This window comes from Pseudorasbora parva, chromosome 6, assembly GCF_024679245.1.
Source record: "Pseudorasbora parva isolate DD20220531a chromosome 6, ASM2467924v1, whole genome shotgun sequence".
NCBI lineage: Eukaryota > Metazoa > Chordata > Actinopteri > Cypriniformes > Gobionidae > Pseudorasbora > Pseudorasbora parva.
In genome coordinates, this window is record NC_090177.1 from 2,043,805 (window position 1) to 2,059,943 (window position 16,139).

Sequence of the window (16,139 nt, forward strand, 5' to 3'; positions counted from 1 at the left end):
TATGGAGATGAAGATTTGGTTTTTCAGCACGACCTGGCACCTGCTCACAGTGCCAAAACCACTGGTAAATGGTTTACTGACCATGGTATTACTGTGCTCAATTGGCCTGCCAACTCTCCTGACCTGAACCCCATAGAGAATCTGTGGGATATTGTGAAGAGAAAGTTGAGAGACACGAGACCCAACACTCTGGATGAGCTTAAGGCCGCTATCGAAGCATTCTGGGCCTCCAGAACACCTCAGCAGTGCCACAGGCTGATCGCCTCCACGCCACGCCGCACTGAAGCAGTCATTTCTGCTAAACGATTCCCCACCAAGCGTTGAGTGCAGAACTGAACAGAATTATTTGAAGGTTGACTTTTTTTGTATTAAAAACACTTTTCTTTTATTGGTTGGATGAAATCATCATCGACGACATCAGCCGAGGTTATTCTATGCATTAATCAGTTTTATTTTTTTCCTCATGTGTTTCTTTCTCTAGGCTAGACATGAAGAGTTTTACTCAGGATCTCTCCGATTTCTTAAACTGCCCGTACAAACCGAACATGACTGAACAGGACATAAACAGGTGTGTGATTTAATCTCCAGTCAAATTACGTCATACCTTATTTTCTGGTTAACAGATTATTAATTAGATATGTCTCACTAATGAGCCTAATGTCACTGCATTTGTCTTTCATCTCTCGTTTGAACTTGAATCTGCTTGTGTTGTCATTTAAGATTTCTATTCAACTTGATGCTGTTTTCTCTCTAAAATGATGTCGCTTCCGGGAGGATGATGCCATTAAAAAACTTTTGTTAGTTAAATGCACTTTATAAAGACCAAAAGGACTGAAACTGATTCCCGATTACAACAAATGTTCCTAAGAACACATGTTTAGTTTAAAACATTTCAATTGGAGAGAAAAACAGCACCTGGGCCCTCATTTATCAACAGTGCGTAGAAAAGGTTCTATATTTCGTCGTACGACTGAAATTTAGAATGTGTGTAAGTACACGAAAATCCGTATTTATCAAACGTGCGTACACAGTTCTTACGCACATGAGTAAGCAATCATTGTTGATAAATACCACATGTGCGTAAGTACCATGCTCGTTCACATTCATGGTCATTAGCATTCGGAAACGCCTCCAATTAACCATATATGGTGACAACACTTCCCTTTAAAAATTACGTGATTGTGTTTTTTCCTCACTGCAATAATGGCAAAGAGAGCAAAGAAGAGGAACTTCACCAACACAGAATTAGAGATACTTGTAAATGAAGTTGAATCCAACCAACAGATATTGTTTAGTTCATTCACTGCAGGAGGAATGACAAATAAAATAAAAAATGCTGCATGGGAGAATGTCACCAATGCAGTTAATTCCGTTGGGTCTGAGGAGAGAACTGTCCCAGAAATAAAAAAAAAATGGTTTGATATTAAAGTATTGGCTAAAAAACGTGTCACAGCACACAGACGAGAAATGTCCGCAACTGGAGGAGGACAGACAACAACGGAACTTTCCCCATTGGACAACCGCATAGCCTGCATCATCGGAGACACGGCTCTGTCCGGGATTACTAAGGACGGTGACACTGATGCTCTTGCGACAGAAAAAACCGGGCCATCTAACACCCAAAGTGAAGGTAAAATAAACCAACTGGAATAGGATATTGTGTTTGCATACATTTTATTTCAATTTGTAAACTTTTAATGAAATCATTCATAGGATAAACTCAATTAAATTAATGTGAACATTTGTTTCCTTAATAGCGACACCCGTTGTGCCTGAGGAGCTTGAGGAGCCGGGCCCATCCATTGCCCCTTCCATGCGCCGTGCGCCAAGAGTGCTGAGTGAGGCGGTGCTACAAAATCAAGAGGAAACAACAAAATCCATTAATGACCTAAAGGATCAACTGAGCAACATAACGAATGTATTGATTCAAATCAACGAGTCTCTGAAACAGATTGCCTCTTGCGCAAATACAATTGCTAATAAACCATAAACCGCTGACTAATGTGATTTCAGTTATTTGTTTCCACGAAGCTGCAAAACACAAAATGAAATCGCTGTAATGTTTCTGCACTTGACCAATGGCCAGACTTACCTAAAATGTCTGTATGATCCTCTGTCTTGTCTGAATGCCAGCGGCATTAGGAGGTGGCAGGGGCACTGCATCGGGCATAGGGCCGTCTGGTCTTGGGGGTTCCTGCAGAGGGATGCCCTGTCTGATGGCCAAGTTGTGTAGCACACTGCAAGCCATGATGATTTTGCATGCTTTTTCTGGCTGATACTGCAGTGTCCCTCCCGTGCTTGACAGACACAGCCATCGTCCTTTCAGCAGGCCTATTGCGCGCTCAACTGTGCTCCTTGAGCGCGCATGGGCACGGTTGTACGTCTGTTCCTGCTCGGTCCTCGGGTTGGTTAGGGGGGTCATTAGCCATGGCTTTAGCGGGTAACCTTGATCACCTAATGATGAAATAGTTTTAAGTAATTGTACATAGCCCTACAATAGCATTTTAAACATGTTGTAGCCTTAAATTCACCAATGAGCCAGCCATCCTCAACAGCGCCTTCTTGGAGACGCACACCCACAGAGCTATTCTGCAGAACGAACGAGTCGTGTGTTCCCCCAGGCCACCGCGCAACGACGTTTAATAACAACAAATTTGCATCACAAATTATTTGCACGTTAACAGAATGAAACCCTTTTCTATTTACATAATTAAATTCGTTGGTTGATGGTGCTTTTATGGCGATGTGGGTGCAGTCTATAGCTCCAATTATGTTTGGGAATCTAGCAATGGCATGAAAGTCCCGTTTTATTGCAGCTTGTTGAGGATTTCGATAAGGGAACTGGATGTAGGTTGGGGCCAAGGAAATAATTGCATCCAACACTGCCGGCATGATCCTACTCACTGATGGCTGGGATATACCACATATGTCTCCAACCTCACGCTGAAATGTGCCAGTAGCTAAAAATCCAAGGGTGGACAGGAGTTGGATGTGCACGGGAATGGCTTTCGTGCGATTTGTTTCTCTCTCCAACACTGGTCCTAAATCACGACACAAATCCAGCAGTACATTTTTGGGAAAGCGGTACCTACTTAGAAGCCACTCTGTGCTCTCGCCAAGCAGATCAGCGCGATCTTGGAAAACGCGCTCTCTGCGGAGCGCATTGTTTGCCAAGTCTTCCAATAACGCAAGATAAGCCATTGCACTGAGACAAATATATTTCACATCTGTCTTTTAAAGGGTTTGACACCAATTAAGCATTGTGTTTAAAACTAGACAAATTATAAATTGAGTGTTTTAAAGGAAACTCAGGACATATGTGGATTGCTTAATGCTTACTGTGACACTCTTAAATGCTTTTTATGTGTAGTGTCGCTATTCTACCACTAGATTATCTGCGTAAGCATGCTCAGAGGTGTGCTTATATTTACACACATTTCTACGTATAAGTACAAGTTGGTAAATCCCACACTTTGCGTGAAACTGTTCTTACGCACTCACTACGCACAGAACTGTGCGTACGCACCCTTGATAAATGAGGGCCCAGGAACATTTCTGAATAATTGTCTTTTTTTCCACATTAGAAGTTCTTGACCGTTTTCTTCTGAGAACAAATCTCTATTTTTATTATTTTTGAAATGTGTAACTGTGCTTGCAGTCCTTGAGGAGACTTCCTTCTGTTTTTATCTGGATGCTCTTCTGTAGCTGATAGCGTTGTACCGCTTATATACGTCACTGGAGTGTCTGATGGGAAGTGTACACAAAGTTCAGGGAGTAATCACACAGTAGTTAATGTCATCATTCTCCTAGTTATGTAAACAGAAAAATGAATGCTCTTGTAAAATGAGTTCTTGTAAACTTTGCATTTCAAATTCTCTCTCTCTCTCTCTGTGTGTGTGTTTATGACAGACTCAGGCTGCAGTATTATTGTAACGCCACAGGATCATTAATGCTCACCAAACGCAACACAGCCATCAATCAATCCATCCAATATGAAACGAGCACAACAAAAACATACAAAGTGAAAGCAGAACTTCACAGTATGCTGCCTGAGGTGTGTGAGAGTGTATGCGCGTATGTGTCAAATATTATGACGACCTACTAGTGTTTATAAACATCGTAAAAACGCTTCTAAATTGGCTAAAACATGTTTTTATTTTAGTCTAGCATTTTGCGCTTGTCTGTGATGCGTGGGTTTAGCTTGGGTTAGGCCATAGAAAATACCATAAACCTTATATAAAATCAATGGAAATGTCTTGGTTACAACTGTAACCATGGTTCCCCTAAAAAGGGAATGAGACGCTGCGTTGAGAATTGACACTTTGGGACCGTCTCTGTGTGATTGCTTTGTGAAGCACGAGTGAAATCAGTCCAATCCCGTGATGGGATTTCATAGGCGGGTGAAGTCAAGACGATGAAACTATAAAGAATACCCAAGACTGCACAGGCATGCAGGAAGTATAGCAGGGGGCAGGGAGGAACACGCAATTTGTTTGCTCACCACCATTATAACTCTTCTATATCAGAGATTGATAACCCTAAATAAGACGCACAATTTCACAGAGAGCACTTGAAGACGCAGAGGCTAACACTGCTTGGTTTGGGTATGCTTTATAGTTTCCTCGTCTTTACTTCACCCGCCTATGAAATCCCGTCACGTAAATGGATTGATTTCACTCATGCTTCACGACACAATCACACAGAGATGCTCCCACAGCAATGATTCTCGATGCAGCGCGAGTTGAAAGGGAACTATGCAATGTCCTCACTAATATAGTGTGTGTGTGTGTGTGTGTGTGTGTGTGTGTGTATGTGTGCGCAGGACTTCCCCTGGTCCGGTCGTCATCTGGGTCGGTGTGCTGTGGTCGGCAGCGGTGGGATTCTGAAAAACAGCAGCTGTGGGAATGAGATTGACAGCGCAGACTTCGTCATACGGTAAACACATCCCATCATTCCTTGCTCACTCACTGACCAAAATAATGTACTCAACCAGAGTGATTTATATGGACCAGAACACAGGTGGAAAAATCCCACAGATCCACACGGAAGGGACCTGAGCCAAGTCAAGTCATCTTTATTTATATCCGGCTTTTACAGTGACGATTGTTTCAAAGCAGCTTCAGTGTTAAACAGGACAATATTGCAACAAAATTTGATTCAGCTGTACAGTCGATCTGGAGAAAACGGTGATGTTTATCAGCTCATTTCAATTTAACATATAGCGACAATGTGGGCAGATCAGTAATAAAGTTCATACAGTTCATTTAGTAATTAATCTTATTTGGATGTTTAGTTGAAAACTTTAGTTGAAATGTTAGTGTCCCCAACAAGCCACATTCACAGAGCAGAAGATCGCAGAGATTCTTTTGAATCGTTTATCAGTTCAGTTTCATTGTAGGTGATCTTGTGGATTTGCTCCATTAAAATAGAATTTAACTGACGTGCGCTCACTTGTGTTTTTACAGCAGATCTTAAACACCAGAACATCGTCAGTCACTTTCTCTGTGAATAGTTCAAATAGTTAATTACTTTACAGTTGGTTAATATTTAGACAGATTTACACTAAAACCACAAGACTTTCATCAGCTGAGGGCCTTATAATCAACCGGCTATATTTGCTGTTGCTCTGCAGTGAGTCGTTAACACATTATTTGACAAATCTAAAAAAAGCGAATGTTTTTGTGAATGCTTAACTAGACTTTGACGTGTCACTCAAACAAACAACACTTGAAGACGTCATACACTTCAGGAAGTCGAACTATAACAGCGTCTGTGAAGATAAACTCACACACCACTAACTAGCGCAACATTGATGCTTTAATCAAGTCTTTTTCCATCGATTGCTTTAAATTGTCGTTTGTTGAAGAGCCGCTTGTGCATGTATTAGAGAAATAAACTTTAACCGTATAGTTGTGTTTGTGTGTTTTGTGTGTCCTCCGTTAACACGTTATCCATTATTTAATTGTAGCATTCTGCAACTCAATACATTAATGACGTAATCCAGAAAATGTTAGATTTTGTTGTGTTTGTCAGTAAGAGACAATTTTAAAATGACAACCCTGTTAATACGATTTTATAGTAAAGTGATTATTGAAAATTGGATGTTTGTATGAATAAAGATCAGCATCAGATTATCTTTATAATAAACTCATAAAGGTCTCGTAAATGCAGACACCAACATTAATTGATTTTGGACGACAGTTTTCAAATAAAAGATTTTGCTCTCTCTTTCAGGTTTAATTTGGCAGCGGTTAATGACAGGGATGTTGGACTGAAGACGGATCTGATAACCATCAACCCCACTCAGATTCAGAGAGAGTCAGTATCCACACACACTTCTCTCAGTGAGATAATTGAAGCGTGTATATAGCGCTGAAACCTTACTGTAATTTGTTTAATTTTCCAAGGCTCGGCATTCTCCCCTTAAAGTGATCGGGCAGACCAAACCGTAAATCATAGAGACTTGTAACTTTGAGGGCTGGTAGTACTTCACAGTGCCCGCCCAAAAACACTTTTGCCAACTATTCCTAGATATTTTGCCCGATCGGAATGAACCAGTGGAGCAAGATTCTCTGGAGTCTGATTGTCAATAATCGTCGTCACATGGCTCGCCCTGATTGGGCCAAAAGTGCAAAATAGCTCATAACTCTTAAACGGTCAGGTGTAGGTTCAAGTGTCTTATATTGTTGGAATCTGTGGCCGAACAAAACCACCACCCTGGCAAAATTTTGCCACTACTTTTGCCAACTGTTCCTAGATTTTTTGCCCGATCAGAACTAAACCAGTGGAGCAAGATTCTCTGGAGTCTGATTGACAATACTTATCTAAAAAAGGGTTAGTTTTTTCAGGGCTTGGCCCCTTAGTTCCAGTGAAAGAAGACATTTTGGACAAATTCATGCTCCCAACTTTGTGGGATCAGTTTTGCGATTGCCCCTTCCTGTCCCAGCATGACTGCGCTCCAGTGCACAAAGCGTCGCTCCATAAAGACATGGATGAGGAGTTTGGTGTGGAGGAACTGGACTGGCCTGCACAGAGTCCTGAGCTCAACCCGATAGAACAGCTTTGGGATGAATTAGAGCGGAGACTGAGAGCCAGGCCTTCTCGTCCAACGTCAGTGCCTGACCTTACAAATGAGCTTCTAGAAGAATGGGCAAAAATCCCCATAAACACACTCCTAAACCTTGAGGAAAGCCTTCCCAGAAGAGCTGGAGCTGTTAGAGAGGGTGGGCCGACTCCAGATTAAACCCTACGGATTAACAATGGGATGGCATTAAAGTTCATGTGCATGGAAAGACAGGCATCCCAAAAGTTGGCAATACAGTGTATGTAAGAGATCATTCTGTGGTTGTGTAAAAAAGAATAACTGGCCACTGGGTGGCGCTATAACTACACAACTCTAAGTCTGATTGACTTGACAACTGGCATGTAGTGTCTTTGTCCAAGATGCCAAAGCTGTCTTTGAGGACATTTGCGTATCTTGAAGTATGCGAAGTTTCCAGCAGCTTCGATACGAGATTAATGGAGGCTGATCAGAACGAAGAGGCCTGTGAGAAATTCAGTCTCCTCTGGAAGCTGCTGGAAACTTCACATTTTTCACGTGGGTAAAGGATTGTATACCACACGATTTTAGTCACATGTCTACGACATTCATAGCGCATCGTAGAACTCCTCATTCTGAGCAACTTTACCTCTAGGACCGACGCTGTCAATCGAATCGTTCCCGAAATATTGTAGACTATTTTAAAAAAAACAACTTTTGCAACCTAGTCCTAGGTTTTTGGCTCAACCTCGTTAAAACGTCTGAGGCACAATTCTCGGGGCTCTCTAGGCCAATATTTATCACAAAAAACACTGAACTTTGGCCTTTGAATAGCTATAGCCGGGTCATTTAGAAAATCCAAAGGTCCCCCAAAAGCCCATCATTCAGTAATAAGTAATTGAGAACGTGCAACATATGATTCTTAACAAGCATGCACATTTTTATTGACATCGGACCATAGATGGCGGTATAACGGTTTTAAAAACAATATATTTCCTGAGGTTAATTGCCAGTATTGGCTGCAAATAGTCTTTTCCTTCTATGATCTTAGTGGTAACTCATTTGTTAAATGAAACTTAATATATTTTCATGCATGTGCTTGAAGACCTTAAAAGACTTGAACCCCGATAACTGCTGCTTACAGCTATATTTAGGGGTTCGAGACCTTAGGTTTTTTAATTATTATTATTATTATCTTTCTCGTGGCGTAAAAAGGATTATGCAGACCAAACCGTAAATGCTAGAGACTTTAAACTTTGTCAGATGGTATTACAAAAATCAAGGAGGTTGACAGAGGATGACTTTGATTGGCCAATAGGTTGCCCTATTGCGATCAAAAGCACAAAATGGCTCATCATTTTTAATTATAATATGAGACATTCAACACACCTATACATGGATGTAGTAGATTTAGCTTTTTTTCATTAGTGTTCATTAGATGTGTGTGTGTGTGTGTCTGTAGATACAAAGACCTGAAGAAGAATCCGGATCCGTTGGTGGAGCGGGTCAGTGTGTACGGAAACGCCTCCCTCATTATTCCCGCCTTTGCCTACACATTCTGCACACCAGTGTCAGTCCAATTGCTCAAAGTCCTGCAGCCAATCAGACCTCAGCAGCCGGTGTTGTTCTTCAGCCCCTATTACCTGCGGACACTGGACCGGTTCTGGAAGGGGCGTGGCCTGCGGGAGGTCCGCCTCTCCTCAGGGTTTCTTTTAATCAGCACTGCACTTGAACTGTGTGAGCACGTGCACGTTTACGGATTCTGGCCGTTTGGCAGCGACCTGCAGGAGCGGCCGGTTCCATACCATTATTACGACCTAATGCGCCCGCACCCCCGAATGCACAAAATGCCGGAGGAGTTTGTGCGGCTGCTGCAGCTCCACAGCCAGGGGGCGCTGACGCTGCACCTGCAGTCCTGCTCCTCACAGACACGCCCTCAAGACTAAGTCCGTATAACCCTATATAGTGCACCATACGAGGGCACAGCCGTTTGCAGTGGTCTATACTTACCCATTGCACAGATTCTCCACAGGTCAAGAATACAATTTAAGGGCTTAAAAAGTCTTGTGTGTAAAGGCCCTTTCACCCCTGACGAGTAACGGAAAGGCGAAGTGGAATAACCAACTAGTTCACCTAAAATTTTTGTGTCATCTGTGACATTTAGAGCTCCAACATTACAAAACATTCATGCCAACAGCTGAGAAAACACAGACACTTCCTCATCCAGTGAAGACAAGCTTTCTTCAAAAGACTGAAAAGGTGGTTTTAGGAGCACCCAGTCTGAAGCGGAGTTTGCTAATCTTGTCCAGATCCGCACTTACTTTCCAGACCGTAGCACCGCATCCGACGAGACTAACACACACTTCAGGGAACCAATCGATCCGGAGCAGCTGTTTCCACAATGTTAACATTTAAGTGCCACAGTCTTATTGACGGAAACACATTCACTTTTTCAGACGTGTTATTCCTCTCTCCAGCATCCCTGCTTCTGAGCTTCTAAGGCCCCGTTCACACTGCAGGCAAAAGTGGCCCAAATCTGATTTTTTTGGGGGTCAAGTGATCAGGTCAGACTTCTTCAGAGGTAGTGTGAACTCTCAAATCTAGCCCAGATCTGATTTTTTCAAATCAGATTTAGACCCAGATCTGATTTTTTTCCAAAGCGGCCGCAGTGTGAACAACCAAGGCGGATTTGATGCGTCTTTTACGTCAATCTATGTCGACATTTGTCACAATTTTGTGCTGGCGATTTAGCCCTAGACACAACAGACACAGACAGTAACATTATAAACTAGACTAGATATGGAGAACAGCGATGGAGCGAGTCAGTGGAGGGAGAGTGAGGTGTTAGACCTGATTAGGATATGGGGAGATACTTCAGTTCAAGCTACGCTAGAAGGATCCTACCATAACCGCTCCGTTTTTGAAAAAATAGCACACGAAATGGAAGAACGGGGACACAGGAAAACGTGGCTTCAGAAGAGCGTGTTCTTCTCCTCTTCAGCACCTGCTCATTAATGTTATGGCTTCCATTACACAAACATTTTTGCTTACATCCTCTATAACCTCCTGAACTTTAGTGCAACGGCGTCTGATGTCATTGATATTGTTCTTTTGCACATGTGGGTTAGTTTGAAACCTGAAACAGTTCACACTGGAATCAGATTTAGGCCACATTTTAAAAGGTAATGTGAACAGCCAAACAAAAAATCTGAGCAAAAAAATCAGAATTGAGCATTGGAACCAGACTATCACACTCGATCACACAGATACCAACCAAAAAGCGTCGAGCCCCAGAATCACCAAAGCCGATGGGCCCAGCTCGCCTTCCCCTCCTGCTGTGAGATTTCTTCGGTCACAATGCAAGGGCCCACACCCTTCTCCATTTGTTGTGGCTGAACCAAAAATAACTCATACCAGCTCTAGGTGATGTGTTTTGGGTCCCCGCTATGATAACAGTGACTTTACCAAATGTTTACAGAACAAGTGGGAACCCAGTGTGCCTGTCTCTTTCTCTATCTCTGTTCTGTTACGTGAAAGTAACATAAGTCCTCGTCAGACCATACAGCAAACCCATCTAATCTGCTGCCTGTTACTTGTCAAACTAAGATTAATGTGGGGAAAACATTTTTATACTGTTAAGTTAGCACTTTTAAACATCCGTTCACTTAAGAAAACATTATTTCTAGTCAACGACTTAATAACCACTAACAACCTAGATGTGTTGCTTCTAAATGAAACGTGGCTAGAAGAAAACTGCAGTGCAACAGTCCTCAATGAAGCAGCTCCTCCTAACTTTACTTTAATGAGTGTCTGCAGAGCGGTTAGGAGAGGTGGAGGTGTTGCTGCTCTTTTTAAAGATGTCTATCAATGTAAGCAAGTGTCATTTGGTGACTCTAGAATATCTGGGTATTGTGTTAAAAGGTGCTCCAAGCATTCTGCTTATCATTATTTACAGGCCTCCGAAATACTCTCCAGCCTTTACTGAGGACTTTACAGAACTGTTATCAACAATTTCCTCAGAGTTTGACTGTTTTGCTATTGCTGGGGATTTTAACATTCACATAGACAATGCTGAATCCAGAACAACAAAAGAGCTCATGACTGTTCTTAACACTTTTGATTTGACACAGCATGTAAATGGACCCACACACAATCGTGGACACACTCTAGATTTACTCATCAGTAAGGGTCTAAACATTTCATCAATTGTTATTAAGGATGTGGCACTGTCTGATCATTTCTGTATTTTCTTTGACATATCAATCTCTCCTGCCATTGAAGCTAGATCTGTCTCTGTCAAAAAGAGATGCTTAAATGAGAACACCAATGTGCTGTTTATGAAGGATATATAACACCAAGCATATCTGTTGATTTTCTCCTCGACTCTTTTAACTCAAAAGTTAAGAATGTAATTGATATTGCTCCTCTAAAAAGTCAGGAAAAAGAGTGGCAAACAAAACCAGACCTTCTTCTCAAATATTATACACAGAAACAACACACTCACTCTTTTTGCTACCGTCCAGAGACTTACAAAGCCCTCAAGTCACATTCCCAGAGAAATGCTCTCAGACAGCAAATGCAGTGAGTTTGCCTCCTTCTTCTCAGAGAAAATCAATAATATCAGAAAGGCGATCAGCACATCCTTGAGTTGCTCTGGGTTCAGACAGATCAGATCAAAACCTCAGAAAGTTACTGTGTCTGAATTCGAAGCAATTGATGGTAAAATGTTAGAAGAAACGTTAGAGCACCTTAAAACTTTAACCTGCGCCCTTGACACACTCCCCACTTCCACTTTTTCAAAAGTGTGTTTAACTGTTTAGAAGCAGATCTAGAAGTGGTAATCCATATTGAGCATCTACAGACCAATCTCAAATCTCCCCTTCATAGGCAAGATCATTGGAAAAGTTGTTTTCAATCAACTGAACAAATGTTTAAGCTCAAACCGATACTATTTATTATGCAGGTTATCACTATTTTATTTCATTTCTATGTAAAGCACTTTGAATTGCCATTGGGTATGAAATGTGCTAGACAAATAATCTTGCCTTGCCTTCCACAGTCACGGACACATAACGCCACAATTGTATGCGTTTGAAATGTAGAGATGGGTTCTGATTTAGATACACCTGGGTACATTAAAAAAGAGTTTAATATACAGGTTTGTTTCTCTTCATTTCTTTTTAATTACCCACTTGTAAACTTACGTTCACTGTTGTTGTTTTCTAAATAGCTATAGTATTTGTATTAAATCTACGAGCTTGAATCGAAATCGAAGCGTAAAATCCGAGTCGATACCCAGCCCTAGGCTCGACTTCACAATTGTTCTGTCTTTGGCGCAAAAAGTCACTGAAAGTGTGAACCGCCCATGTAGTTGTCTTTCTCGTATTGACCTCATCTTCTTCTATCTTATCTAGCTCTGCTGGTTAGTTCTGTGTGCCGCTTTTTGTCATTCAGTGTCTTCTCCAAGTCTTTTATTTCGTCTTGTGCCTGTGCCTGATATGCAAAAATCATCCATTTAGCCTACAACGGTATAATATTGAGTATTGCATTTCTGCCAGTGGACTGTTACTAGAGTATACTTCTTTTTGAACGATTTAGCTGATGTTATCTTCATTTGACCACGGCTCAATGCTAAAGCTCAGAATGTGTGTGTGGTGTTGATTTATGTTCTTCGACACTTATCCTGGACTTGTTGTCAGTAACAGATCCGTAAGCTTAAACCTGCTCATTTCATGAACAGGATTAGATCGCATCTTGAGGTGATGCCATTGCTACTTTATTACAAGAGTTCATTACTGAACCCGGGCAATAATCATTTTAAATAATAATATAATATAATATAATATAACATTGAAAATAATATTATAATGTTGTGTACAATGCTATAGACACAGCCACTTGATTGAGAGATTTATTTCTGATGGAATTGTAACAACAATGACTGAGTTTAATATCTCGGGGAATAATTAACTCAAAAGGGATTTAATATTCAATATTCATGAATTTATGAATATAATTTGCCAGTTGTTCATTACGTATTAAGATTTTCCGATAGGGAAAAATGTTTAATTAAATACAAGTAACCCTTTACGGAATTGCTTGAAATTATCCTACTAAGTTTGTCCACCAAATTAGTTATAGACTTTTTAAATCAATTCTCAATAAGGGATCACTGCTTTACGAGCGCATAAGAAACATTAACTTTACTGATCAGGACAAGTTCAATATTTCAAATGGTCATACAGTTTACTTTACTAAAATAGTAGCATAAGCAGTTAGGTAACGTTAGATCGTAAGTTTCATTGACTTTGTGTATGTGGGAGAACAACAGACTCAACTCATTAAATGTCTTTTGGAGGTTTAATAAACGCAGACTAAAAATAACACTACGATTCACACAGAAAGTACACACTAAATATGCATCAAGAGAGTAGAAATATAGATATTAACGAAAGAATATATAAAAGAGAATAATGAATAGACTAAAATTAGAGAGAGATAAAAGAGAGAGAGAGAGAGAGAGAGATGGTACAAAGAATTAGGGGTAAGAAGCAGCTTTCCTTCAGTTCATCAAATACAACCTTCACGGAGTTAACTTGTCCCAACGGGAAAATAACACACCCTCTTTACAGCAGTTTGAATTTGGAAAATAAGAATACTTGCTTTCGTTTTGGTTTCGTTTTGGCTTCTCGCGTGTGTGCGTGTGTTCCGAGTTCAAATGTCCTGCGTGTCCGGCGGTTCTTTCCGAGGTTGGGAGGGAAGCAGCTGTTTTCTCTAGCGATGCTTCGTGTTCTCCTCCTGAAGAAGGCCCTTGGGGCTAGTAAGTTGATGAAGCGAGGAGAAAAGGATTGTTGAAGACCGGATTATAGAAGAGAAGATTTCGGAAGAGAGGCTGGACTAGAAGAGAGGAGATTTTCAGAAGAAGAGGGCGATTGTGGTCTCCACTGGTCTTTTAAGACAATTAATCCACGCCCCCTTCTGGGTTATTTTACCCAATCCAGAGGGTGAATTCTGAGCGGGAAAAGTTCTCTTTGTCTTGGTTTACGACCTGCTTTGCATGTTTCTGAGGTGTCGTAAAGGGGTGTTGATTTTGTATGGTTTTACTCCCAAGTTGGCTAAACATATTAATGATACATTTCACAATCCCATTTTGTGCATCGTTGAGTAAGTCGAAGAAATAGGAATATTTAGATATCAAACACCTTATGGCTGGGAGATATTAAAACAGAGATACATTTTTACACAGAAATACAAGCATTTAAAATGAACTTACGTTGTTTCTACGCCATGATTAAGTAGGCATGAGTCAAGGAGCATGCATATACACACCAAGCTACCTCGTATACAGTCTAGAATAGTCTTAATTAAAGCTTCATAAGGAATGTGTGTGTGTGTTTGTGAGTCCGTGTGTATTGACAGGAATCTTGGCGCCTTTCTGTCTGGGAGAATGTAAGGGGGGGGAACAGGGTTCGAGTCATCGAGTCATGTGACCCGATCACTGCCTGTTTTATTTGGACTGGGTCGTAAAGCTGTCGAAGATGTCACTTCCCCCAGACTCTGTGGCGTGGCTCTTAATTTACATGCGGCTAAAAGCTATCCCCCTCTTACAATCAACATTGAATTCATCTTTGATCCTCATTGTAAGAGACCACAGACGCTACAGAATGATTACTTTATAGTTGTATTGGAGTCTTACACACATGCTGTACAGTTACTCTGAGCCGTGCATTAATGTGAGTGATGACGGATATTATGGGATGGTTTGATGCAGAGAACTTGATCTTGACCCTAAAGAAACATTTATTAATGCTGTCACGGATCAAATTGAATGGCCCTCTTCAGGGAACACAGGAACATGCAGTGATAACTTAATCCAGATATTTTAAACCAATCACAAGTTCGTTTAAAGAACCAAATTAGCCAGAGATCAGTTATCAGGATTAGAAGAAGGTGCTGAAAGCATTCTTTAGAAATGTTGGCCCATATTGATAGGAGAGCATCTTGCAGTTGATGGAGATTTGTGGGATGCACATCCAGGGCACGAAGCTCCCGTTCCACCACATCCCAAAGATGCTCTATTGGGTTGAGATCTGGTGACTGTGGCAGCCATTTTAGTTCAGTCAACTCATTGGCATGTTCAAGAAACCAATTTTAAATGATTGGAGCTTTGTGACATGGTGCATTATCCTGCTGGAAGTAGCCATCAGAGGATGGGCACATGCTGGTCATAAAGGGATGGACATGGTCAGAAACAATGCTCAGGTAGGCCGTGGCATTTAAACGATGCCCAATTGGCACTAAGAGGCCTAAAGTGTGCCAAGAAAACATCCCCCACACCATTACACCACCACCACCAGCCTGCACAGTGGGAACAAGGCATCAGAGGTGGGTAGTAACGAATTACATTTACTTCGTTACATTTACTCGAGTACATTTTTTGGGTAACTTGTACTTTTAGAGTATTTTTAAAAATAGGTACTTTTACTTTTACTCAAGTACATTTCTTGTGAAAAAACTGTACTTTTACTGCGTTACAATCGGGGGCGTTCCTCCGCTACTGTCAATGGTAATAATTAATTATATATTTTAAAACAAGTTAATATGACTTCGCAAGTCTCGCGAAATGTTGGAGAGGCTGCTTCGCGAAAGGTGTACGCGCATCATCCGCATATAATTAGCGCGTGTTTAGTCAGATGATGGCCAAAGCAGAGGAAGATCACGAAGGTGTGTGTGTGAGCTATGGGAGGCAGATCACCTGTTCCCTCTAGTTCATCATGTTTTCACTCCTAGATGTCAATAAGAAGTTTCATAATGCTATACTGTGTGCACCAAAACGAACAGACATCTCAGCATACAAGAATTGCAGCTCCAACCTGAAAAAACATGTAACTTAGCGGTAAGTGTAACAATGTTGCTTATATTTGGACACTATTAATGGTAATTTGGTAACTATGGGCACTTTTCCCTTATTGTAATAATATTTCACACACTGTCCGAGTGTTTCCAACAATAATGAACACTAGGCAGAAAAACAGCATTTTCTTTTTCGTTTTGTTTTACCATGGTCCATGATAGCTCAGCTGAGACAGATTTGTATTTG

The 16,139-nt window shown here is 41.1% G+C and overlaps 1 protein-coding gene across 1 annotated transcript; it reads left to right on the forward strand.

Moving 5' to 3' along the window:
- Positions 1 to 488: 488 nt before the first annotated feature.
- Positions 489 to 9,155, forward strand: LOC137079164 (alpha-2,8-sialyltransferase 8E-like). The gene is made up of 5 exons (XM_067447126.1): positions 489 to 568; positions 3,910 to 4,054; positions 4,823 to 4,935; positions 6,235 to 6,318; positions 8,502 to 9,155. Exons 1-5 carry the CDS (start codon positions 489 to 491, stop codon positions 8,983 to 8,985), a joined length of 906 nt encoding a protein of 301 aa, XP_067303227.1. The 3' UTR covers positions 8,986 to 9,155.
- The last annotated feature ends 6,984 nt before the right edge of the window (positions 9,156 to 16,139 follow it).

What these genes read in the sequence shown, in the direction of transcription:
- LOC137079164 (XM_067447126.1), top strand. Translation starts at nt 489, where the DNA reads ATGAAGAGTTTTACTCAGGATCTCTCCGATTTCTTAAACTGCCCGTAC. An exon ending in AGCGCAGACTTCGTCATACG is followed by an intron (nt 4,936 to 6,234) that starts GTAAACACATCC and finishes TCTCTCTTTCAG; the next exon opens with GTTTAATTTGGCAGCGGTTA. An exon ending in CCCACTCAGATTCAGAGAGA is followed by an intron (nt 6,319 to 8,501) that starts GTCAGTATCCAC and finishes GTGTGTCTGTAG; the next exon opens with ATACAAAGACCTGAAGAAGA.